The sequence below is a fragment of the Pyxicephalus adspersus genome, chromosome Z (genome assembly GCF_032062135.1).
Source record: "Pyxicephalus adspersus chromosome Z, UCB_Pads_2.0, whole genome shotgun sequence".
In the NCBI taxonomy this organism is placed as follows: Eukaryota; Metazoa; Chordata; class Amphibia; order Anura; family Pyxicephalidae; genus Pyxicephalus; species Pyxicephalus adspersus.
In genome coordinates, this window is record NC_092871.1 from 67,912,040 (window position 1) to 67,939,526 (window position 27,487).

Sequence of the window (27,487 nt, forward strand, 5' to 3'; positions counted from 1 at the left end):
CTCAACTTCTGATAAGCAGAACATAAGGCTACATAGACACTTGTTCTTGTCCAATAATCCGCTTAGGGCCGATATCGGATGAGAATCTGGTGTGTGTACAGTGCCAGTCGTCCATCAACCGAATGACCGTCCTGGCGGATCCACGAACGATGGACGACAAACGATCTTAATGGAAGTAAAGGGAGAAAGCGTGAAGCGGGGTGCTGCTCTGTCGTTCTTCCCCTACCCTCTATATAGAGCAGAACGGTGCTGTTTGTACCGCACTCGTTCATGCATTGTGCAGTAGTTTGTTGTTGGAAAGGATAGTGAAAGATACTTTCCAATAACAATTATTGCACGTGTGTATGCAGCCTAACTTGAAGGCACTATTTTCTAGTCTACTTTTAGAGATTGCTGCTCTCTCATGCCTGCAGGAATATCATCGTAGTGTAAGGTCCTTCCAGTTCTCTCTTCCACATATAAAACACTGCCCCCTCCATCTCCCAGTATCAGCCTCCTGCAGCCTGACCAGCTCATAAGTCAATACTTCCAGCTCTTGGACTAATTATAGGTCTGCAAAGGATTGTGGAAATATACTACAAGATTTATGTTATGTTAGCAGTATTATAACACTAAAGACAGAATTCTGTCCAACACTAGGGGTGCAGATGTGAGATTGAAGAACATAGATGTAAACCAGTAGTACAGGGGTCCCACCACAACTGTAGAAAAAGTAGATGCACTGTAAGGATGGTGATCCATCCTAAATGTCCACGAAAGGAGTCTTTGTGGAAGAAATCATTGGTAGATACAGTTAGGTAAATAAATATTTGGACAGACACAACTAATTTTGGTTCTGTACTTTAAATGAAACAACTCGAATGCAGTTGAACTGCAGATTTTCAGCTTTAAGTCAGTGGGTTGAACAAAAAGATTGCATAAAAATGTGAGGAACTAAAGCCTTTTTTGACAATCACTTCCTTTCAGGGGCTCAAAAGTAATTGGACAAATTAAAAAGCTGAAAAAAATGTTAATTTCTAATACTTGTTTGAAAACCCTTTGCTGGCAATGACAGCCTGTAGTCTTGAACTCATGGATGTCACCAGATGCTGTGTTTCCTCCTTTTTAATGCTCTGCCAGGCCTTTACTGCAGCGGCTTTCAGTTGCTGTTTGTTTGTGGGCCTTTCTGTCCAAAGTTTAGTCTTCAACAAGTGAAATGCATGCTCAATTGGGTTCAAATCAGGTGACTTACTTGGCTATTTAAGAATATTCCTTTTCTTTGCTTAAATAAACTCCTGGGTTGCTTTGGCTGTATGTTTTGGGTCATTGTTCATTTGTAATATGAAACGTCTCCCAAACAATTTGACTGCATTTAGCTGGATTTTAGAAGACAGTATGTCTCTGAACACCTCAGAATTCATTCTTGGTCCTTCTTGCTTCTGTCCTGTGTCACTTCATCGATAAACACTAGTGTTCCAGTACCACTGGCAGACATGCACACCCAAGCCATCACACTGCCTCCGCCATGTTTTACAGATGATGGGTTATGCTTTGGATCATGAGCTGTTCCACGCCTTCTCCATACTTTTTTCTTGCCATCATTCTGGTAAAAGTTGATCTTGATTTCATCTGTCCAAAGAATGTTTTTCCAGAACACTGTGCTGGCTTTTTTGGATGTTTTTGAGCAAAGTCCAATATATTATATAATAATATATTATTATATATTAATTTATTTTAATTAAGTCCAGTCTTTCTATTCTTGGGGCTTATGAGTTTCTTGCAACCTTTGCAGTGCACCCTCTGTATTTATTTTCATGCAGTCTTCTCATTATGGTAGACTTGGATATCGATACGCCTACTTTCTGGAAAGTGTTGTTGTTCACTTGGTAGGCTGTTGTGAAAGGGGTTTCTCTTCACCATGGAAATGATCCTGCGATCATCCACCACTGTTGTCTTCCGTGGACGTCCAGGTCTTTTGGTGTTGCTGAGTTCACCGGTGCTTTGTTTCTTCTTTTTTCTGTTTTTGCAGCTTAAGGATGGCTTGTTTCACCTGCATGGAGAGCTCCTTTGACAGCATGTTGTCTGTTCACAGCAAAATCTTCCACATTCAAGCACCCACCCAGATTAACTCCAGGCCTCTTATCAGCTTAATTGATAATGACATAACAGAGGATTTACCCACAGCAGCCCATAAAATAGCCTTTGAGTCAATTGTCCAATGACTTTTGAGCTCCTGAAATGAAGTGATTTTGTAAAAAAAGGCTTTATTTCCTCACAATTTTATGCAATCTTTTTGTTCAAACCACTGAATTAAATCTGAAAGTCTGAAGTTCAACTGCATCTGAGTTGTTTCATTTAGTATTAATTGTGGTAATGTACAGAATCAAAATTAGAAAAAATCCAAAGTCTCTAGTGGAGGCTTTCTGTGCCTGGAGACAAACTTTTTCAGCATGTAATTGAAACAGGCTGGCAGGGTGTCTAGATCCAGTGTCTAACAGGTCTTGGAACATTCTTGGATGTAGGTACTGCTCCCCCTGTAGGTCCTTGTTTTACTTGCTGTGGGAACCCTTCTACCAATTGTCCACACCTGGGATTAACATGCAAAAAAGGCAACAAAATAAAGTTCTGCCCAGAGCAGAAGAATCCAAATTATTTTTTTTTGTCAATGTGAGATGTGTCACCTGTTTCTCCTAATGACCAATGCATACCACCATGACATTGTTTAACTAGATCCAGATCAGATTACCTTCTGAAAGGATGGCCCAGTGATTTAGAGAAAACCACATACCTTGAAACTCGGACATTGACCAAGAAATGTTATTATTAATATATATTATTAATTAATATTAATATATTATTAACAGCTAAGACTCCTGCACCAACAGGTGGCCCATGTCTCCCCCCTAGTCTGACAATCTGGTGTTCGATGTAAGGATTTTCCAGAAAGTAGACCCCTAACTCTAGAGCCAGATAGCTAGTTCCCCATACCAGGAACTACATGGTTCTCATGGCTCTCGGTCTGCTCTGAAACTCAATCAACTTGTCTAACTACAACACTGCAGTGGAGTAACAGTCTGGAGAAAGACTGTCTCAAAAGTCTGCCAATTATCATGCAACTGAAGAAAGAAAGACAACACCTGGACTAAATGACTTTAATTTTATAACATTTTTCTGTGGAAGAAACATTTCAGCTTGAGCTACATCCATGAGATGATTCCAGCATCAATTTCTAAAAGCCACTATGAATCATTATGATATCTGGACAATCATAAAAATGTTGTCAGACAAGGCTTGTGCCAAATGTTCCCTCAACAAGAGGTCACCTAAGTATCGAAGTGGGTATGCTATGTAAGTACATTAGGCCATTAGTGCACAAAACTCGAAACAGCCTGATAGCAGTTGAATATTTAAAGACCTGTGACCAGTCACTGTAGGAGGACAGCAGTAATGGTTCCAAGATCAGAATATAATTTGGCTTTTTAGCAGGCAAGTGCAGTAGCCAGGAACATCTTCCTTGATATTGCATGATAAGAGCATGCACATAATAATCCAGCCAGGGAATGGTGTTTGTGCTCAGTCCCACAGTATTAACCCATTCTACAGAAAAAAAAACTATGGTAAAACAAGTGATTTAAAGGCCCCAGCATCCTATGCCACTTTGGGAGCTCTCCAGGCTGGCCAAAATGGACTACTCACAGAGTGACTTCAGAGCTGGCTCTGTCCCTTGAAAGTGCTTAACTTAAGTGGTTTGATTAAACATTTGGTAGGACAATCCTCATTTTTTTAAGAAAAAGAGGGACATCTGTAAACAGCCTTGCCTATACTGATCTGATTAAGTACATTTTTTTTTAATGAAAATTAGAGCTACTTTATTAAAATTCAGTATTCAGTTTAACTGGACATTAGCTAGTATGTCTGCAACACAAAACGACAGGTGGTGAGCCAGGTGTGCTAGATTTGTCCCATCACTTACGGAAATTTTCCTGGGAATCTGTACGGTACCAGAAACTGAAGCAGGATCCGCTGGTTGCTGGCAGATGCTCACTGATCAGCCAAGCTGACGTTCCCTCTGCGTGCATTGCACCAGTGTCCACAAAGGCATAGTGTCCTGCCAACAGAAGTAAAAGTCATTGAGTCATGGATAAGGCTATAGGTTGGAAGGCCAATGATTTTGTAAACATGAAGGGTCCTCACTAATAAAGTCCTGGGTCTTACAACTGGTGCTGGTCAAACAGGCACAGACATGAAATATTCCAATATGAGGAAACCTTTCATGTACTTTTCCTTTTTAGTGGTTCTGTCAGGCCCCAGCCATTTTCAAAAGTCCTGCCCACTTTCTCCCACCCAAGATGCTGCGGCAGATGTAGAACATCTTCATACAATGGTATTATGTAGGGTAAGTATATTAACTGGCATTCCTCCTGACAAAGGGAACTTTAGGCCAAACATACTCCTCTAAGGTCAATTCAGAGGTAACCAGTGCTAAAAGAAGTATGCCATTTCTGACCTCACTGTGAAAATTCAAATTGCCTGAAATGCCCATTCTATTAATACTGAGTCACCGACCTTAAACAGTCACACAGGTTTGTAGGTCAGCAAAAGAAACCCAATTTTTTTTCTACAGGTTTCTCATAATTCATCTGTACCATACCTTCTGCTGTACCAGTAGTATGGTCCTTGCATGGAGCCATGTTTGGTCTGTCTAAAGCATTTCCATAAGTCCAGTCCCAATCATACGTGTCCATGAGGGGGATCCGAACATTGGTCCAAGCACATGATCCCCTTTCAAAGTCACATGACACTGCAAAAGAGATGTAATACATATATAGCTATAATAACAGTATTTCTTACAAAAACTAGAACAACTTGTTTATTACCTGCTTCATGACAACGATGATGCCTTATGTGAATATCATCCACAGCAATATAAGAACGATCTCCTCCAGCACCTTCTGCTTCAAACAACAGCTGCATAGAAAAGACAGTAACTTCAGTAGAAGCAGAGCGAAGACTAATGACAATAGACAAATAGTAGTACCCCCATAGCAACCACGGGGATTAAAGCCATTACAGAAAAATTGATACCTATAGCATTCTTGAGTGAACTTGCATGTATTAACAGTCCTTGTCTGCAATTACAATATAGACTGCAGACAAGATGAATGTAAACAGAGCCTGGGTCTGTTATGACATCTTTTGGTGTGCATGAAAAGAAAAGGCAGGTATAGAAGGTTATATTGCAAATTTGCTTAGTTGCCCCAAATATTCTCAAATAACTATACATATAGTAACTAAAAGTCAATGTGCAAAATACAGTTATCGGGTTTATCACCACTTATGTAGTCTATTCAGTGCGTCACTATTACCTTCCAGGGTTTCTCAGACTGGATTGCTAGGCTTTTGTGATGCCAGGTTTCTTGATGCTTGCCACTGGTGTCCAGTAACTTTCTCTTAACCTTCTTCTTTCCAGTATCCTCTTCAATGTATAAAGTCAGTTTTCCTATCAAAGACATCAGTGTTTACTGCAGCATGTCACAGAAAGACAATCTCCCAATTAAAAAAGGGGGCATATTTTTTGGGTGTCATTTAATACTTTGTATAAACTTTTCTAGCAGAGCGCTAGTCCTACTTGCATCAGCACATTTATATATAAAACTAAGAATAGAAGTTTCTCTAGGAGCTAACCACAGACAAGGGAGAACAGAAGTGTTTCCTAGTAGGTAAATCAAGTTTACAAACTGTCCCTTAGCCCATGAGGTTGGAGCCCATAATTACTCCTGTTCTTATTTCATTATATTCTTTCTTTTTATACCTACAGGCTAATTGTAAATAATATTTGTCTAGAGTCTAATATTTGTCCTTTTTTGAATGTTCGTACTATTGACACATGGGATTTCCATTCACATTTTTTCTAGAGTTCAGACTTGTTTAGTTACACCTCTCATTTTGCTTTTAAAACTGCAATCATAAACAATAATAAAAACCCTAAAGAAATATCAGCTCTTCCATGTGCTATATGAACATTAAACTAAAGATTTTTAGCAGGAGCTAAATTAAAAAAACCTCTTAGAGTGGAGATAGCGGAGGATGGCTGTTAATGCTGACTTGGTTTTTAATGTCACGTGAGCTCCAGGGTTGACCTAAAAGAAAGAAAAAGGTTGGGAGTTGTGACTTCATTGGTCAAGGTCTGTTACAGATTAGGGACATAGTAGGGACTAGGTAGTATATATGTGTGAAACAGGGATCCTAAAAACATTTGAATGTAAACTTAGCATATCCATTGTTAAGATTCTTGATACTTTTTTTTTTTAAATATATTTTTATTGAGGTTAACAGTAGAAAAATAAATTACAGACATTTTTTTTTTACAACCAGTAAACATGAATATAAGAAATCAAAACAGACGATACAACATTTGCAACGTTAGTGTGAACATTACACATGCTTTTATTGTAAACCACGAAACAGGTCAATACTTGTCAAATAACCATACAACAATTATATAATAATGGTATTACAGCAAAATAGACTGAACTAAAAGGTACATAACAATAGGGGGTCATGTATTATTTCTCTTTCGAGGTACCATGTGGTGTGACAGAAACAGTTGTAATATTTGGTTTTGTTAGCTAAGTTTAGTGTGTCAATAAAACCCTCCCATGTCTCAAAAAAGAGTTTTAAATTTTTTGTGGAAAGAAGCCTCCATCCATTCCATTCTGAACAATTCTTGTAGCTTAGTCATAAAGAGACGCATCGTTGGGGGAGTGGATTCTAACCAGCAGTGCAGAATAGTTTTCTTAGCAATAGCTGAGAGTGCTAATCATTTGGTGCCTCTAGTAAACCGGACAACCCTTAACCCCACTAAACCAAAAACGACCCATTCTGGCGTGAATGGTATATAATTCAGTAGATATCTATAAATATATTGTACCACTTGCCTCCATCATAATTTCTGCCCAATTGCCTAATAATTGGGCATTCCCAGAAATTATGATAAAGTGTAGCAGTCTGGGCTTCACATTTAAAACATGCACTCCCATCTGAGAGACCCATAAAATAGGCTCTCTGAGGTGAGGTGTAATTCCTATGAAAAAGTCGAAAGAACATTTCTCTATACTGAACTGCTGGAACAGCCTTTCAGAACAGTCTGTACATTTGCAGGATTTTTGAGACCGGTAGATTAGGAAAATGTGTCTGCCACTTTGCAATGCTCACCCTAGAAGTTTCATAGTTTAAATCAGTTCTAAGAAGCCTATAAAGTTTAGAAATAGCTTTTGTGGCAACCTGAGTGGACAGTACCATCTTATCTAGCTGATTATCCCAATCATGAAGGGCTAACTAACAATTCTCCCTGCATACACCCTCACTTGGATTAGTATAAAATACTGTCTCCCATAAAGGGGAACTGATTTTTTAGTTCTGGAAAAGAATAAACCTTGTGAGTGTCGGGATTAAATAGTAATCTGATTGAAGTAAGACCTCGATTGGCCCATGTTGTTAACAATGAAGAGGCATATCCAGGTGTAAAATCAGCATTGCCTGCCAGGGGGAGATATAGTGAAGTATGGGCATTAAGTAATTCTGTTTTCCGTAAGAAATGCCAGAGCTGCCACATAGAATAAATTAAGGGGTTCAATTGTATCGCCTTGGTAGGAGTTCCTTGTGGGTATGTAAAATGGCCATGGGATTCTGGGAAGGATATAAGGAGAAGTCCACCCGCAAATTTGTATAAAAGGATGTGCCTTGTATCCAATCTTTTAAGATACGTAGCAATGCTGCCTGATTTTAGAGAGCCACATCTGGAACATTCAATCCACCATTTTTTCATGGTTTGTTGAAGGATAGCATGACTGGCTACAATATGTTTGCTACCCCATATAAATGAACAAAACAAAAAGTTAATGCGTTTAAAGTCTTTGGTTGGTAAAAAAATTGGAAGCGTTTGGAAAAGGAATAAAAACCTGGGAAAGGTGATAATTTTAATTAGCGCCACTCGTCCCATAAAAGAGAGTGTAAGGGATGCCCACCTTTTAAAATCTTTCTGCATTGCTCGTATAGCTTTTGTAAAATTCAGCGTGTAAAGTTTTGCAGGGTTTTTAAGAATCAGTACCCCCAAATACCTAAAATGGGACTTAGACCATTGAAATGGGAAAAAGGAACTCCAGCTGGGTTTGTGCTTGGGAAACAGAAAAAGGGCCACAGATATGTCAAAATTTACAGTATAACCTGAAATTTTTTGCCAGCGAGCAATGAATGTAGATACAGACATATTATCTTAACAAACGCTTTTTCTGTGTCCAGACTCAGAAGCACATGGTTTTTGTTATACTTAAGTGTGGTTGCAGCAATAGCTGTACGTATGCCAATGGAAATGTGTCGATCTCTGAGGAATCCCAATTGATGGGTAGTCAATTGAGCGAGCAGCATAGGTTGCAAGCGACCTGCCATAATTCTCGCCATCATTTTATAATCAGTGTTAAGTAAAGCGATTGGCCTATAGGATGAAGGGTACGCAGTGTCTTTATAAAGTTTAGGAATTATTGAGGTGTGGGCTTGGGTACAATTTGGAAAAGATACTTGGTTATCCAATATACCGTTATAAATTTCTAACAGTAAGGGGGAAAGATGAGATTCCAGTGGTTTAAAAAATTCAGCTGGTAACCCATCTGGGCCTGGGGTTTTATTTAAGAGATGGGTTTTAATAGCTCTTGCAATCTCCTCAATGCTTATCGGGGCACTATTATTGCGTGCTTTAGATAATGCAGTGGTGTGTAAATGATTATCCAGAATCATTGCTGCTTGCAACCAGGTCCGTCTATTAGAGTCCGTTGGAGCAAGTATATGAGTTCTGTGAGCTGCCGCCACATGGTCATATAAGGACTTGCATAGTTTTTTTTTTCTGTTCTTTGTCTAATTACATAGGCCGAAATCTGGCCTCTCATAACTGCTTTTCCTGTTTCCCAAAGCAAAACCCGGTCCTCCCAATGCTGGATGTTGTCATCCTGGAAAGTAGCCCAGGAGGTTAGTAAGAAAGATTGGAATGCTGGGAAGGAGGATAAGTATGTGGGGAAGCGCCATCTAGGGGAATGAGCAATTGGATGTGCCAATTCTAGTTTCATTAATACTGGGGCATGATCTGATCAAAATATCTGCTGATACATCGTTTTCGGGATTTTGTGGAAGAGTTAGTCAAGGGTTAAGAAAAATCTATACAGGAAAAGGTCTTATGTACCTATGACCAGCAGTAATATTCTCTCTGGGTTGGATTGTGTGTTCTCCAGGGGTCTAAGAGTGACAATGATTCCAAAAATTGTATAAAAACACTTGAGTGGGAAGTGGAGTGTGTCTCCGATCTATCCACTTTAGGGTCTGGGGCCAAATTAAAATCCCCACCTACTATTAGATTTGGAAAATCACCTGATAAAAGTAATTCTGAAATTTGTATGAAAAAGTAGGCATTAGGGCCACTGGGTGCATAGACGTTAAGGAGAGAGTAGGTGGTACCTTGAATAACCATTTTTACTAACAAATAGCGTGAACTCTGGTCTATATGGACATCAAGTAATTGGTAAGTTAATGATTTACAAAAGATTATAGCCACCCCTCCTTTCTTCTTGGAATAGGAAGATGCAAACACCTCACCAACCCAGGACCCCGGGAGACGCAATATATCTCTTAAGATGGGTTTCCTGTAGAAAAACCACATCTGGGTGGAGAGAGCGCAAATGGGCAGTCACTTTGCATCATTTAATATGGTGATTGATGCCCCCTACATTCCAAGTAACCAAATTAAGTTCTTTTTGAACAGCTAAGGTATGGATATTTGGTACACTAGTATTAGATGTCATGGTTTATTTTCAAGGAGGGTACTTATTCTACTAAATAGTACACAAAAATAATGAGCAAGATTGTCCCAGGCCATCCCGCACATAAGTAAACCATAGCAATTTGGAGTAATTGAGTGACATTAAAGACCTATTTTGCAATACCATAGCAAATATCAATATAAAAACATGCAGAATTGTGTAACAAGTTTTGTTAACATGTTTTACTGTAAACCCCTGTTTTTTTAACTATGAAAAGAACTAACCACATCTCCTTTTTCTCTGTGTAAAGGAAAGATAAAAAACAAACCTTCAAGTAGATCTAACAACATTTACTCATTCCCTGCATGAGGGAAGGCACATAGCTTAAAACACAATTTTTAAACATGGTTGCTGACTATTGTGTAAATAACTTTCCAAATTGCCAAACACCGAAAAAAAAGCAATAATCCGCAAAGTATTTGCAGAAGTCTCCCTTTTTAACCTACATGGTTCCATTATATTCAACAGTACAATCATATAAAAAGACAAAAGGAGGGAGCGTTAAATATGTGCGTCACAAACAACATAAACAGAAAATAGGTACCTTCCTGGCGAATCATCAGTAGTGGGTGACGTCAAAGCTTCTTGCAAACGAGAAAGGGCCGATTCCGGGTCATCCAGTAGCAAAGAAGATCCATTGATCGTAACTTTGAGCTTAGCCGGATATAATAAGGCTAAACGTATTTTCTGTTCAATCAGAAACTTGCAGGCAGTAGAAAAAGCTTGATGTTGCATGACCGCTGCAAAGAAATCTTGAAAGATTAGTATTCTGTATCCATTAACCTGTAGAGTGCCAGATTTGTTGTAGGTAGACAGGATGTGTTCCTTATCCACGTAGTGGAAGAACTTCGCAATCACTGCTCGTGGTTTTACATTGGAGATGCGGTCCCCTGGACCGATACAGTGTATGCGTTCAACCATGTGCAACGACAGTGGTTCCAGATGGAGAGCTTGCATCAGGTCAACTGTAATAAATTTTAAAAGGTCTGGATACTTGTGAGTTTCTGGAATTCCCAAAAAGGGCAGATTAGAACGCCGGTTTCTATTTTCCAGATTCTCATGTTTTTCAGACAGTGACGCTAGTTGGTTGGATTAGATGGTGATTGTGGATTGGTGTTGTAGTACTTAATCCTCCAGATCACTCACTCTCTCTCTGCTCCAATTGAGATACACGGGAAGTATTACTAGAAACGTGCTGGAGCGTTGCGTCAAGGGTAGATTGAAGGGTGTTAAATTTTGTATCAAAATAAGGTAGCAATAAGTTGTAGACTTCCTGTGCGGTAGAGGAACGAGGGTACCTGTGAGCCAATAGGTGTGTCTGTCAGGTTAGACATGTCCATGGGCGATGGACTGGAATCATGTCCTGTTTAAGAATGGGCAGGTGATCTCCCTGCTGTAGTATGGTCAGGGGACCGTGCCAAATCTTTAGATTTATTTTGCTTGCCCAAAGGTACCAGGGGTAGAGAGGGGATGTATTTATACATCCCCTTATGGATTAATGAAACAAACACCACCACAGTAGAGGTAACAAATCGTAGTAAAGCAACAACACTGATGCAAGTGAAGGAAACACAGTCCTGTCCAGAAGATTCTTGTATTATCATGTAAGCCAGAGGCAAAAATTAAGTAGGAGCACAATGTAAAGCTAGAGAGGTTAGCCAAATGTGGAAGGTAGGTATCAGCAATTCAACGTTTCTATTCAGTAAGTTTCTTTGCAGGAGTTTACATTTCTTTTGACAATACAGGAGGGCATGTCCCAGGTAATCCTTTATTCTGTGATATAGCAGAAGAACAATTGGCCAGCCACTAATCAAGCTTTCAAGGATAAGGTGAGTGGCCGCCGCCTACTCACACCTTCTTCACGAGCACTGACTCCGGGCCGATCCACGAGTGTTGAGTCCTGATGGAGGATCCCGCTGACTCCAGAGTAAGTAAGCTGTACATGTTGGTGGCGGCTGGGGTGAAAATTTTTCTTTCCCATTGCTGATAATGGAAGATTACAGCAGGTCCTGTTGGAGCGCTAGTAAGATGCGAACACCACTCCGCCCCCGGAAGTCTTCTTGATACTTTTTAAGTACCTTGTAACACCAGATTTATATGAACAATGCAAAACACAAACATGAAGTCTGTGCCACTTTCAGAGTACACAGACAGAGTACACTGAATACACTGACCCCTGTCTTACCTGTGTTCTTCAATGTACTCAGAATCAGAACAGAATAGAAAGCTGCAGACTTGCTTCTCTGAATACATTTTTATACAATGAAGAACCAGAACTTTTTTTACAGTACAGCAAGTGTACAGTAATTCAGAAATCTCTGTATCAGCTCACAATCACTTACCAGGTTCCACCCCTCCTAGCTGGTACCAGAAGTTGAGACAGGCTTCATCTGGTTGGGCAGTGTATGTACTCGAAGTCAAAATGGCAGTCTTTTTCCGGGGAAGGGAGGAGATGCTGCTATCAGTCAACATATAATGTCCTTTTGATTTAAGAAATAATAACAATTACAAAAGTGAACAAGAAGGAACAGCCAGCAGACTAGAGGAACAGTGCCTTTAATATAATGTAGACAATAATGTTACAAGGGATATGAGAAATACATCCCTTGTCATTTTAGAATTGGTATGATAGCTTTCTAACGAGAAACAAACATGACTGCTCAATGTAAATGCACACAGCTCACAGTCTGTATATGTTAAGGAACCATTCCCAGCAATAACATGCTCACTTTGACAGTAAGTAATCCTTCCTATTGTTACAATATATATATATATATACATTTTATTTTATATATATATATATATATATATATATATATATATATATATAGTTAGATGTGTCTATGTGTCTAGGTATTTTGTAATGCATAGGACAATATACATTAGTTGGTACCTATAGACCCACATATAAACATTGAATTCTAATTACTGAAAGATCTATGCCGTTATTCAACTTCAACAACAAAAAAGTGTACTTAAATCCAAGAAACATCAAATAGAACATCTATACATTTTTCATCGAAATTAACATGTGGTTTAAACCTGCATTACCTGCAATGAATATGTTTGTGGTTTTCATAATATTAGGGTATTTTTTTATTATGAAAAAAGATTATATTTTTTATCTACATTTTTCATGGAGCATACATAAACAATTCTACCTTCCTGCCATTTATGTCCCCTTTTGATTGATGCCCTGTTATGTTGAATCATTTCTTCCTATTTGTACCTTTTGCACTTATATTACAGAACTCTTCCATCTTTTTTTTTCATTTACATTAATAGCCTTTGCACTCTGTACAATTTTTGGGGTGCATAGGTAAAATAATACCATGCAGAGCCTTCCACCATTCAGTACTTCTAGTCAATATCACCCCAGCCAAAATCATACTGTCAAAAGGTACAAGAACCCGGTCACCTGTCAAAGTCTGCAGAGTGTGATCAAAATATGGCCCATTGTGGGATTCAGAGCAACTGTGCTGATGCAATTTCCATGTGTATGTTCCCTCAGAGGAGAAGCCACAAGTTCCAGCTTCAAAAGTGCAACTTGTAGGAGCAGGACAGGTACCAGATGTGATGGTGATGTCATCAAAGGCCATGTGACCCACAGATCCGTCACACACCGCTTCAAGGATCAGCTATTACATCGGAAAAGAAGAAATAAATGGATATTACTCATAACTTTACCACCATTTCGGACACTAACTAATGATGCTTTGCTAGGTATATTCATTGCACCAGCATTTACAATGAAAGTAAATTACAAGTAAAAAAAAAATCTCTAACTGCAACTAAACCCTGAATGCATCAGCAGTTGTGTCCTCCTTTGTGATATATTGAACTCAAAGTGCTTGTAAGTGCTTTTTTCAGATAAAAATCCACACACAAAGATGGGAAGAACATGCAAAACCCATGTATGCAGCTGGTGTCCTGGCCAGGATTCGAACCTAGGACCCTAGCAGTACATAAGAGAAAGCTACCCACCTAACAATGGTTCCCATGAATGAGACTAAAACTGTCTTCTCACCCCATATGAAATGTGGATGCTTACCTGATATGGTTTGCCTGTGAGGGTGAGAGAGTCTCGGTGCCAGCGATTTCCATGGGTGCCAGTTCTGGTCCATAACAGCTCTTCGTTACCTCCATCATATATACTATATATGTTTAAAGTGCCTGGATGGGAGGCAACAGAGAGCCTGGTGTAAAATTGGAGGTGTACTAGAGTAGCAGTGTGATCACCAAAAAATTACAACATGGTAGTCATCTTCACGTGATAATTAACATACAGAAATAACAGGGACAAGTTTTCTGTTGTTTTTGACCAAAAAATATGAATTAGTTGTCTCTAGCAAAGGAAATAAGAATACTGTTCTGGGTCAGAGACAATGACTGGAGAGGATACACTTTCATCTGTGAAGTTGGGTGGTCACCACACACTTTTAAAAAGGCAGCCTACATTTTTTCTTTCAGCAGGTTTTCATATAACATAAAAGATATGTCATATGAAAATCACTTATTTTTTACCTGTATCAGGACCATGCAATCGATAGTGAAATGACAAGCACTGTAAGTGCGTTGGAACGGTCTGTGGGTAAGATCTAAGGCGTGCTATGTTACCACGATTCTCACGAGAATCTCCTTTCACATACATATAAAGACCTATAACATAGACAAGTGTTAATACAAAATAAAGCAGGACATATATGTTTTCTGTGCGCTTAGCAACTTTGCAAAAATGTTTATTTCTGGACTACATAACAGTAATATCACACATTACAGAACAAATGTGAACTAATGTCTTTGCAACCTACTCCTTTGATGCATATTTGCTTTAATACTATTGCTATAGGAAATATCCTGACATCTCCTGTGCACTTGGATCATCACATAGAATTAAATATTTTTTGTATTGTAGCATAACATGATAATAAGCAAGTGATGTTGAAATTTGTCACACAAAATATATCTTTCTCTTTTCAGTCTTCCCTCTCTAGGATCTTTTCTATTGCCCCATTACAAGTCAGGAACAGGCCTAAAAGTCCTACAGAAGTTATCTTCTACAGAGACCGTCCAGAAGAAGTTCTCCTTGACATATAAAACCTGAGGATTTAACCTCCTCCAGCAATCAGCCACGAGATGTATTTTTTTACATAACACTTTGAAGAACTTAGCTTAGAACACCCAGAAAAAGTTTTTCTTAAAATACCTGACCTTATGAACTCAACTTATTCAAAGAACAAAAGGAGAAGTCTTCCTAAAAAATCTATAGAAATATACCTTATACAGAGAACAGCAAGTACATATCTTTCAAGAAAAAAAAGAAATTGTGAAACCTACCTGATACAGAGACTATGCTTGGGAAGTTTTCATAGAAATACCAAACATGAAGAACAAGCCACCCCTACAGAAACCAGCCCTCATATATATATCAGACCTGCAGAGCTCACGGAATACAAGGACTAGCTAGAAGTCAATCTAGAAATACCATACCCAAGGAAGTCACCTTGTACAGACAAAGACCAAGGGAAGCCTTGTTACAAATATGATATCTGAGAAATTATTCTAGTATAAAGAACCACTAGGAAAAATCCTCCTACATACAAGACCTAAGGATTCTCCAAAACAGAGACCAGTCATAATTCAGCCAGGAATGGATGACCTGCTGAGGTACTCATGACACTTCTACAGAACTCTTAGCTGAAAGAAATAGTTTTACCCAACTCACCTTGCCCTGTGGTGTGATCCGATAAGCTTCCTAGCTTCCAGTCAATTTCATCTGTCAGATCTTGGTACCAGCCACACATACCATCCTCAAAGTTACATGTTACAGGTCCTAGAAAATAATTAGTTCCTGTAAATACATGTTTTTTTTCAACAACTTAATTATTAGATATGTGATAGAATAGTGAAATTCAGATACCTAATCTCTTTCGAGACTTAAGTTCTTTTGTTCTTCATACAGTGTTACACAAAATTTGTGACTAATATCGGAAATGGAAATAAAATAACACATCGTTTTTATCTATATTTTATAATGACAAAATTGGAATTTTCCTGGAAATTTATTTTTTTAGAATTTCTAGTGTTTAGTTATATGTTATATATACCAGGGTGGAGCTCCTGTCATTGCTTCCAGCCAATCGAGCAAGGGTACGCCAAAAGCAACTTTGCTTTGCTGCCCCTGCTGAATGGAATGACAGGAGTGTTGCTTAGGTGCTCCATTTGACCTACATACATTGTAAACATGCTTTCAGCATGGATTCAGTTTCCCCTTTTCTCGATTGGCTCTACCCAGCTCCTGTCATTGTACAGAGGGGATTTTCTATTTAGACACTGCTGGACCCTGCGAAGGTAATAGTTAAAAAAAAGAACAATAAAAACATTTTTTCTCTTGTGTTGTCCTATTATTTTTAGGGATATTTTACCCCTTTCTGGCAATGGGTTAGGGTTACTATGTACACCTGTGCTCATTACCAGGGAATATTTCCAGGAACACACTTATTAATTAAAAACCTCTCTAACCACGGACCCCTACAACACTGCAGTTATTTTGCAGGGATAGGGCAACGTGCAGTGTTCTCCCCAACCCCTTTTAGCCAGGCGCACCACCGAGCACTTTTCAGCAACCACCTGGCTGTTTTTGGGTGGTTACTGATTGGTTACACATTAGTCACAATTCAGGGGCTTCTTCCCACCTACAATTTCTTCCCACCCAGCTTAAAAAAATTACTGAGTTGAGCAATGATGTAGGAATCCCCAACATTTCCCATTGCCCTCATTATGGGTGGGCATGCTATGGTTTTGTTCAACTGAAGGTGGCTACTGGTTTGAAACTGCTAGTCTGAACATAGCCTAAGGGAGTTTTAACATCTAAGAATCTGGCAGGAAATCACTTCTGCTCTCTAAAAATTCCAGTTACCCAGCTGTCTCTGTATTCAACACTTTCCTAAATACTGACCAATAAGAAGCTTGCAGATTGGGAAAAGTAAAATCTGGGTATATAATCTGCATACCTATTTCCAGTTAGTGTCTTTTAACATCTTAAAGCCATTTTATCAGCATGGCAGCCTACATACACACAGATTTTTAAATGCATAAAAGTTCATAAGGGAAGCTCAACAGCAAGATTAAAAATAGCAAAATTTTTATATACCATCTCACAAATCTGCTGCCTGCAGATTGAAAATAATCCTCCTTGCAAATTGAAAAGAATCCTCCTTGCAGTTATGAATTTTAAGAAATTATTTCCTATGCACAATAGTTTAGTGTTTGTACCTGTATCATTGGGAGAGTCATTCATGCAACCTATAAACTGTATTTTTTCCACTAGAGCCCTCCAATTTCCTGCTGGGTGGGGGTCCACAGATCCAGATAGCACCAGCTGAAACCACAAACAGTAATACATGCAAGGTCAGCAATAATTATTTTTTCATTTGTTGAACACATAGAAGCCCTGTGGTTTTCAGTAATGGGTCAGTTATAACTACACTTCAAATTTTAACAATATCCTTTCACTCTGGTCCTCTTCTTATTCTGAGACATTCCAATACTAATGCATCCTTTTCTGTAATTATGTTACTGATAAAAAAAATTACCTTCCTCTTCCTGGGTTGCTGAAAGCCTAATATCAGCACAATTGTTTCTTCCTGGTTTTGGAAGGGGGAGGATAAAAAATGTATTCTATCTGTGACCATATTAGTGAGATTTTCCCTTACTTCCTGTCCCAGTGATATCCACAGAATCCCACATCAATTTCCATGCTTTTTGTTTTTAGCACAAAAAAATAATTATAAGGCATAGTATTATTATTTACAAAACAAACAAATAATCAGGTCCTTTTGTGTTTATTATTCATTTTAACTGACTAAAATGTCCTTTATTTCTTGAATGCACCAAACTGCACGCTTCATGTGAACTAGCTCTATAGGAATGAATGTAATTTCTGTCTAAAATGTATTTTCTAGCAACAAAATGCATAGAATATCCTATATACTAAACCAGGGGTCGGCAAAACTCCGGCCTTTAGGCCAGATATGGCCTAGCCGGTAGTTCGTTCCGGTCTAACGTCCCCTGACCGATCCGGCCTGGCAACCCGTGACTCCGGAGCCGGAGCATTAAACTTGTATGGCCACTATGCCATTTCAGGGGTGGGCAGGAGCACACTAGACGGGATTTACTGCGGCGGCGGAAGTATCAGGCCTGCCGTGGTAAATAGGGGAGCCAAAGCAAGGAGGCGGCACCGGAGCTCTGGCAGTTCCTAACGACCCCTGGCAGATCTGGCCAGCAACAGATCGTGGCTCTGGCATTAGGCCGAATCGGCCAGGGGATGTTAGGCCGGAATGAACTACCGGATGGGTGTATCTGGCCTAAAGGCCAGAGTTTGCCGGAACCTGTGTTATAGGAATACACCAGTAAACCCCCAATTCTCAAAAGAATCGTAAATCCAAGAATGGCAATCACTTGCAATCATGGAAGGTGGAGGGTCCTGGGAAAGTTTTCATTTAATTAAATAAAGATATTTGTACTAAAATTAACCAATTTATTCAAAATAAAATTGAAGTTTATTCATGGAGGGTGAAGCGTCCTGGGAAAGTTTTCATTTAATTAAATAAAGATATTTGTACTAAAATTAACCAATTTATTCAAAATAAAATTGAAGTTTATTCATGGAGGGTGAAGCGTCCTGGGAAAGTTTTCATTTAAATAAATAAATTTATTTGTAATAAAATTAACCAATTCATTAAAAATAAAATTGAAGTTTAATTGTTATATCATTTAAGTACAATTTTGTGAATTTGTTGTTTCCAATTTACTTCATTTAACCCTTTGCACTCTTTTATATTTTTTTTAGTTATGAGTACAGCAACTCCAAGACATTTTGGACTTAAATGATATAACAATTAAACTTTAATTTTATTTTTAATAAATTGGTTAATTTTAGTACAAATACGGTATATTTATTTATTTAAATGAAAACTATCCCAGGATGCTCCACCCTCCATGATTGCAAGTGATTGGCATTCTTGAATTTATGATTCTTTTGAGAATCGGGTTTACTGGTACTTTACTAAAATAAACAAAAGTAAATGTGCCCCAAAGCAATCCAAAGCTTAACCACTGTTCTTATACTAAACCCCATCCTAAATCCTATTTCCTCCATATACAACCCATTCTTCATTGTTTTTTTTTTTTGAACACCATAATCTTTATATTCTTAACAACTGTACCTGGAAAGGTTGTGTCCTCTCGCCTATAGGAATTGCAACAGTACTCCATAATGTGCTTCTCCCTCCTGTGCTGTGCCACACGTGAGTATGTGTGCCAAGCTGTGCATTCCGAATTTTTAGACTTAGGAATCCTAGGATAGAAATCAAATCACACAAGTACAAGTAGAAATCAAAATTTTCCCCCTGGTTCTCAGCCAGGCCACAGCAGAGAAGTAACAAAACACTCCCAAGTCCCATGGTGAATACACAGTGCAAGCTTCCGTTATAACAGAGGCAGAAACTACCAACCCTGTATACAATATTGAAGAATGGGTCAACCACAGGATCAGGGGAAATATACCTGGTGGATGCATTGCTTAAGAGTCTAATTTTTAGTTAGAAAGAGATCACTATCGTAATCTTAATTTGAATCTCAGATGGTTCCAAATGTTGGCTTTAGACCTTTTTTCGCTTTTTGGCATTACTTGTTCTGTACGAGTACAGGTGGATATACTAACATCTAAATGTAAACATATATGAGTGTGCACAGAACTGCACTGTTACTAGAAACCTATAATGTATAGTTAGGCAAACATTTTGTTCAGGTTCAAAACATTTTGAAAAATGTAAAGTTTAAAAAATAATAGCTTTCTTTTATGTTTTTTTAAAGTTAGGTAAATATTGCCCTTGGTTCCTTTTTACATGCTTTCCTCTGCCTTTTCCATCTTTATTAAAAAAAAAAAAAAAAAAAAAAAAAAACAGACTACAGAGTTCATCAGCTCAAGCTGGACACACACACACAAGCGAATGAGTACGAGCAGTGACACCCCCTTCCATGCAGCTCAGTTCAAGGTTTCAATTGGAGCATGGGACACAGTGTTGCTGAAATAAAACAGTTTCTGATATTGTTACCTACAAAGTCCATTGTACTGGCTGTCATTTATCAAGTGTTTGTGTAAATATATATATATATATATATATATATATATATATATATAACCTCATCAGTTTAGAAGTTTCTGCGCCTGAGTTACATATAAAATCTTAGTTTCTCTACAAAAAAAACACAATACCACATTTATCTAATACCTGAAGGGCCGCTGTTAAAGTAGTAGGTAAGGTTCAGAACACAGGAGGGTTGAACGGGGCATACCAAAGGGCTGTAAATTTCAGCATGAGTTTTTAAATTCCCCTCTGCTTTCATCACATTTAGGGACGGTCCTAGAAAGAGTGGTAGATGGCAAATAATACAATGAACATATGTAAGTTTATAGGTTCCCTATCAGGCCAGGTGGAGGGGTGCGGTTTCTGGCCCACCATGGCAAAGACACAGTACAAACATACACATGCACCACAGGTGAATAGTAGGTATGATAAGGGCCAGCATGTGCAGGACAGAAGAAATGTATACTAATATCAATATTATTTTGTTAAATTAAAAAAAAATGGTATATGTTACTAAAGTTAATGATAAACTTTCAGCAATACAATCTTCAAAACTCTGACGGACAACCTAATTAAAATCTGTTACTTTGTGTATACTAGACAGGAACATTATCCATTACACCAAACAACCATTGTACATATATCAGGAATTCAGAAGCCTATTACATTTTTATTAATGCTATATATGAAAAAAGTTTTTTTTTTTTGTTTTTGCTTTTTTTATTATAGAAACACAAGCAAATGTTTTTCTACTGTGCATAGTATCTAACTTAAATCTTGCTTCATTCAGTGGAATAAGGGAAAACTTTTGCTACCACTGCACCTGCAGATCATCTGTCTAGAAGCTTGCAGCAAACTCAGCCTACCTCTAACTGTGCATTTTTTGCCCTTATTTGGCATCCCCAGCAATTATTTTGGAACTCTTACTCTATGCACATCTGAAGAGTATGTGCTGCCTCCAATGAACAGATTAGTTCCTGGTTTTAATCTAGTCCTGCAAATGGCCTGTATTACTACTCACCGTATATACCCGAGTATAAGACAACTTTTTCAGCACCAAAATGTGCAAAAAAAGTCACCCTCAGCTTATACTCCAGTCAGGTGCAGAAAAGCACTTGATCCGGCATCCGCGCCCAGCGGTTTCTGTCCCTTGATGACAATGTCATCAGGCTGCGGCAGAAATACGCTGGCCGCAAAAGCTGTCGGGGGTACGCCGAAGTTACGGTGGCTACACGCCAGAGTAACTACGGGGCCAAATTCAAAATAGTGAACGGTAGTAAATACCGTTACAGTGCACAGTACCCACTTACCTTGTTCCATCGGCATCCTGCTGGTCCCCCAGCTCCTCCGCACACGTCTGCCGAATGCAGAGACGATTTCCGGGGTTTCCAGGTGACGTTGGAAGGAGTGGTGGAAAATTCAAAAAATTTTGTATTGGATTCAATACAAAATAGCTGTATTGAGTCCAATACAAAGAAATCTTTAGATATAATAAATATATTTCTATTATATATTTTTTATATATGCTACTGTACAGTTATAATACATGTTTCACTATTTTATTTTTTTTTAAATAGATTTTTGTGTTTTTTTTTAGTTATTGTTTATTATTAAACTTATTAAATATTGGACATATTTTGGTGAGTTATGCCTAATAATTATAGGCCTACAATGTAAAATAAATTTACATGCAAAAAAAAATGTAACGCTTTTTGCGTGGAAATACGGAGAGAATTAGAACGCCAGGGGGGCTACAGTGGCTGAATGCAGTACCTCTTTGTACCACTTTTAGCTTTTTCTGGACAGAATCATACAACCAGGGAGGTTAAAGAAAATTTAGTGGTTAGGTACGGTAAGTAGTATAACCTAGCTAACCACTAAATTCTCACTATAGTATTTGTTTATTGTATTATGGCTGTAATGGCCGTATTATGCAATTTTATTCATATTTATTTTGAATATTGAAACTTGCCAGTAGCTGCAGCATTTCCCACCCTCGGCTTATACTCGAGTCAATCAATTTTTCCTGTTTTCTATGGTAAAAATAGGTACCTCGGCTTATACTCGGATCGACTTATACTCAAGTACATACGGTAAACCTCTTTATCCAAGCTCTGGTTGCTCGATCCTCAGCGTGTTACTTGAGACTTTACACAGTTATACTCTGCCTGATATTGCCTTTCTAGATACCTGACTTTGCTTTGACCTTGACCCAGCTTTCTTGTCTTCTGCCTGCCCTGACCTTGGACCATCTAGACCTTGATTCTTGCTTGTGACTTGCCCTGGTCTCAGTCCATCTTGACCTTGTCTCTTGCCTTCTTGTCTACCTAGTAGACTGTCCCTACACCAAAGCTATCTGTTCCGCTTGACCCCGATGGGGAGAGCCTGGGGGCTGTGACCTGTTGTTTTCCCTGCAGCAAGGAAGTTTAATGGGCATAAGGGTTACCAGCCCATCACCCCTTGTAGATATGCTCTGGTGAAAACCAGGAGACATTTGAACTCTGTGCCCCAGGTAATACCATGTCACCTGCCAGGGGGTGCAGCCCTAACAGCTTTCCAGCTACAGAGGTAGTAACTGAGAAGAGAATTGCTTCCTCCACATTATGGGCCTCCCTTCTACCCCATGCCTCCACAGAAGTCACCTTGAAGTTATGACATCACAAGCAATAAATGCTTAGACTTCTGCTAACTGCTTTATTATTTAAACAAAATATAATTATTAAGCACTATGCTTAAAGGGGAATCAGGATTTTGACGTAGGAAGAAGAACATTTAACTTGTTGCCACATTTTTTACAAAATTTTGCTTTTGTCTATAAGACTATACATCTTACATGTATTGATGACATGAAAGCATTGCTTACCGACATCTCCTCCTTTAGAATTCTCCCATTTTAGTTGTCCAATGCTGACATCTGTCCATCCTTCCACACCTTTTTTAAAATCAAATATTTCTAGCAATAAAATGAAAAGTTTAGTAAAACCAAAATATTCTCACTAAAATATCACACACAAACTTAACCTGTAAAAAAGTTAGGTCTTTTTAAGTAATCTGGGGTAACAGGTATTGTGCAAAAGCATACCTGTTTTTTTAATATATCATACGTCACTGGGTCATGTGACCTAGAACTGCTAACATAAAAAAAAAACGAAGATTCTAGTGACATCACAAATCACAAATGCTCTGGGTCATGTAACTTACAACAATCCTCTATAGGAGCTGAAGCTGCTTTTTACAAATAGAAGTATAAATGATCCTCAATACACTTTCGTGCTAGGCAACAAAATATATTCAGTTTAAAAGCAAAGTTTTGCACTGCATAAGTGAGCAGCTGAAACAGTTTAGGTTTTTTTTTTAAGGCCAGCTTAAAAGTGTGCAGGGGAACATTTGTGCTGCATTGTGTATTGCCCCTACACCTCTCAATTTCTGCTAGATATATGTTTATTTTAAAGGTTGCCACTGTTGTCTCTGCTCTTTACAAATGACAGGTACATTTTGCACAGTTTTACATATCTAACTCATGATTAAACAGGACCTAACTTTTTACTTTAAACAATTGCTAACAAATGTCTGGATGCTTTAATTTTTTCAAAACAAGCTTTGATACTTGCTATGTCATTTCTGGTGTGGAATCATCAAAAAGAAAAAACAAATGTTTTACTGAACTGTTACTAAAGCCGCGTACACACTTCCAGATATAGTCATTGGAAAGGATCTTTCACAATCCTTTCCAACGACTATGCACTGCACGATGCATAAACAAGTGTTGTACATACAACACCGTGTGTACCTAGCTTTAGAATTGACAGTAAATACTTGCATATTTACATAGTAGTTACATAGTAGGTTAGGTTGAAAAGGTTAGGTTAGGTTGTCCAGAGGAAGACAAAAAAAACCCTGGTACAACTTACTTCAACAGGGGAAAAAAATTACTTCCTGATTTCATGAGGCATTCGGATGTTCCCTGGATCAACAGTCCCTGTTATCTTTTACTTTGGAGCCTTAATACCCAGTTATATTCTGTGCTTCTAGAAAAACATCCAGCTTTTTCTTAAAGCAATCTATAGAAGTTGCTGAAACTACTTCCTGAGGGAGCCGATTCCACATTTTCACAGACCTTACAGTGAAGAATCCCTTCCTCATCCGGAGCTTAAACTTCTTTTCCTCCAGACGCAAGGAGTGCCCTCTTGTTTTTTGTAATGATCTCAAAGTGAATAATGGGGAAGAGAGTTCTCTATATGGATCGTTTATATATTTATACAGGGTGATCATATCCCCCCTTTACGTCTCTTTTTAAGGGAGAATACATTCAGTTCAGCTAATCTCTCCTCATAGCTGAGCTCCTCCATTCCTTTTATTAGTTTAGTTGCCCTTCTCTGCACTCCTGCCAATTCCACAATGTCCTTTTTGTGAACTGGGGCCCAAAACTGCACTGTATATTCCAGATGTGGTCTGACCAATGCTTTGTACAGGGGCAGGATTATGTCTCCATCTCTGCAGTCTATTTCTCTTTTAATACAAGAAAGTATTTTGCTAGCTTTAGATATTGCAGCTTGGCATTGAATGCTGTTATTAGGTCTATGAACTACCAGAATCCCCAGATCCTTTTCCATTTCTGACTCCCCCAAATGTATTCCCCCTAGACAGTATGAAGCATGCATGTTGTTAGCGCCCAAGTGCATAATTTTACATTCATCTTTAATCAATGTCATTTGCCACTTGGCTGCCCAATCAAACAGTACATCCAGGTCTGCTTGTAGATTATAGACATCCTGTACGGACATAATTCCATTACATAGTTTGGTGTCATCTGCAAACAGAAATGGTTTTAAATGATGTTAAACAGTAAAGGTCCCAACACTGAACCCTGGGGTACACCACTAATAACCTTGGACCATTCAGAGTATGAATCAATAATCACTATTCTCTGGATGCGGTCCTTAAGACCGTTCTCTATTCATTTACAGATTGACTTTTCTAAACCTTTTGACCCTAAATTGCATATTAACCGTCTGTGGGGTACTGTGCCAAATGCTTTAGCAAAGTCCAACTACACTATATCAACTGCTATTCCACTGTCTACCTGTTTACCTACTTCCTCATAAACTTACATTTATTTTTAAGGGTTTGCTACTTTGCATGCCTCCACATACTTGTACATTTCCTACTCTAGCTAAATATCCTCTCTCAATAATCAAATGCAGGAAGTGGAGCTAGATGTGTAGTCACTGAGTCAATGGGCATGATGTCCTTACGGAGTCAATGAATGAAATGAAACAACAGTGCACCTATTCACTGAGTCAGTGTCCATGATGCATGTCAATAAGCTTGATGTAGCATATGTGTTCTCACTGTGTCGGTATTCATGATGCAACACAGGTGTGCTAACTAAAGCTACGTACACACTTCCAATTATTATCGTCGGAAAACGAACGACGAACGTTCCTGCACGATATATATGAACGATCGTATAGCACCGATACTGCACATAGAGTTAACGACACGATCGTTCGTAGATATTGTACACACAATAGATACGATCGTTTGAGCGATAGAGGAACTATGTGCACGACAGGAAAGTGAACGGACGTTCGTTCATCACGCATGCTCTGAACATGGACGATCAACGAACGACCGTACACACGAACGATGTTCAACGATCGTCGTCCAATCCGATCCGCCGGTCCGGTCCTTCGTTTCCAGCGACTTTCCTCGTTCGTCGGCGTCGTTGGTTACTTTTTTACGAACGATTTTTTGCCCAATCGATCGTTCGTCGTTCGATTGGAACGATAAAAATTGGAAGTGTGTACGCACCTTTAGTCAGGTGGCTTTATGCAGTAGAGGTGTGATTATTGTGTCTAAAGCCATGATGAAGCTGCAATGGGTTCACTGAAGCAATGAACATGATGAAGGTGTACTCACTGAGTCAGGGGACATAATGCAAACGTACTCTGATGGGTTTGCTTTAAAGTACAGAGATGACAATATCTTACCAACTTTGTTGCAGATTTCTCTGACATTAATCTCTGATTGTTTAGGCAGGGATGGTGATCCAAATAAATTTGTAGTAGAGTTTCCTGCAGAAATGAGAAATCATTGTACAGTCAAAAAAATGAAAAACTTAAGTAAAAGATTAGGAAGGTATGGTAAATTTTTTAGTTCTACATTAACCAGCATCATCCTGTTACAGGCGAGTGGAATGCCCAGTAACTCTGCTGCCAAGGACAAGGCTCCTCCCACTTACCTAGTACTTTGCATCCAGAAGACAGAATAAGATCATCAAGAGCCACAGTATCATTCTCACTTCCAACAACGCCTTCAATGCTAATCTGAAAAACAGACCAGAGGTCAAAAAGGGTAGCAACATTTAATTTTTAATAAAGGTGGTTGACCAATATTCTGGAAAATTTGTGAAGGAGCAGAGAGTTCCACCTGCTAGCTGCATGGAAATTTTCAAATATAATATACAATGTTTCACTTTAAGTTTATTACTTTGAAAGAATATTCTTTTTTTTAAGTTCTGACGATTGTAAAGAACAAAAGTTAATACATTATTTTCCTGGGACGTATAGAGATCATTTATTTCCAATGATGTACTGTCCAAACTGTAGTTATGTTCATTTTCCATTCCCCAAATGCAATCACTTCACACCCAAAACTGCAAAAATGTATATAAAGATTTAGGAGACAAAATACTAATACATGCTTGGGAGTTTTACAGGAACCTTTCAGAGCAAATTTATGAATAATAAATCAGGCAAAAGCTTGAAGAGTAATCGGTTACAAATTTATGTTTCATGCTACAACATCTTAGAAATTCTTCAATCAGTTGCCAGATATTTGCAGCAATTTACCCACCTATTACAGCCAGTGTATTATATCAGCATTTCTTCATGCCTTGCTGTAAGCAACCAATGAATACCAATGTAAGTAATCACTTTTATATTGACTACTAAAGTAAAGGGGCCTTCTTTAATGACTGCTAATATAAAGGAAACCTTTCTCGAAACTAACCACTAAAGTAAGTTGGGATTCTTTACTGACTGCTAATGTAAGAAAGCCCTTCTCCTCGTATCATTAATATAAGTGGTCTTGTCTTCACTGACCACAAATAAAAAATTTTTTTTAATAAATATAAATGTAAGGGAACCCCTTCCACCAATATAAGGAGGGACTTTCTTACTGGATATTAATGTAAGGGGCCCTTCTCCAGTGTTCATCTATAAAAGGGGTTCTACTCCAATGACTTCCAATGTAATGGTACTCCTTATCAGTCACTACTAATGTAAGGAGTACTTCCCCACTTCTACCAATGTAAGGGCACAGTTATTCAATGACTACTAATGTAAGAGAACTGTTCTTTTCTGACTACCAATGTATGAATACCAATGTATGTACAATCAGCATGAAGGGGTGAATAAGATCCTGAGAAAGCACTGGCATATAATATTAAGTGATTCCTGCACCTCTAAATACCTAAAGAAGCACCCT

The 27,487-nt window shown here is 38.5% G+C and overlaps 1 protein-coding gene and 1 long non-coding RNA gene across 4 annotated transcripts in view; one reads left to right on the forward strand and one right to left on the reverse strand.

Annotated features, from left to right (window-relative positions):
• The window catches only part of LOC140343428 (uncharacterized), a 22,875-nt gene extending 5,888 nt beyond the window's left edge, over window positions 1–16,987 (forward strand). The window contains exon 2 of the long non-coding RNA XR_011923330.1: window positions 14,826–16,987. This is a non-coding gene — a long non-coding RNA (uncharacterized lncRNA). The remainder of the gene's footprint in view (window positions 1–14,825) is intronic.
• MAMDC4 (MAM domain containing 4) overlaps window positions 1–27,487 on the reverse strand; it is a 58,826-nt gene that overhangs the window by 4,457 nt on the left and 26,882 nt on the right. For all 3 annotated transcript variants that reach the window (XM_072430097.1, XM_072430095.1, XM_072430096.1), the window contains exons 11-25: window positions 26,241–26,325; window positions 25,990–26,073; window positions 22,860–22,949; window positions 20,141–20,272; window positions 19,073–19,203; window positions 17,121–17,226; window positions 15,571–15,678; window positions 14,370–14,504; window positions 13,897–14,018; window positions 13,264–13,483; window positions 12,188–12,325; window positions 5,346–5,479; window positions 4,857–4,947; window positions 4,631–4,780; window positions 3,953–4,087 (exon numbers count right to left, since the gene is read on the reverse strand). In XM_072430097.1, the coding sequence (XP_072286198.1) occupies window positions 3,953–4,087; window positions 4,631–4,780; window positions 4,857–4,947; window positions 5,346–5,479; window positions 12,188–12,325; window positions 13,264–13,483; window positions 13,897–14,018; window positions 14,370–14,504; window positions 15,571–15,678; window positions 17,121–17,226; window positions 19,073–19,203; window positions 20,141–20,272; window positions 22,860–22,949; window positions 25,990–26,073; window positions 26,241–26,325 (1,861 nt within the window). The remainder of the gene's footprint in view (window positions 1–3,952; window positions 4,088–4,630; window positions 4,781–4,856; window positions 4,948–5,345; window positions 5,480–12,187; window positions 12,326–13,263; window positions 13,484–13,896; window positions 14,019–14,369; window positions 14,505–15,570; window positions 15,679–17,120; window positions 17,227–19,072; window positions 19,204–20,140; window positions 20,273–22,859; window positions 22,950–25,989; window positions 26,074–26,240; window positions 26,326–27,487) is intronic.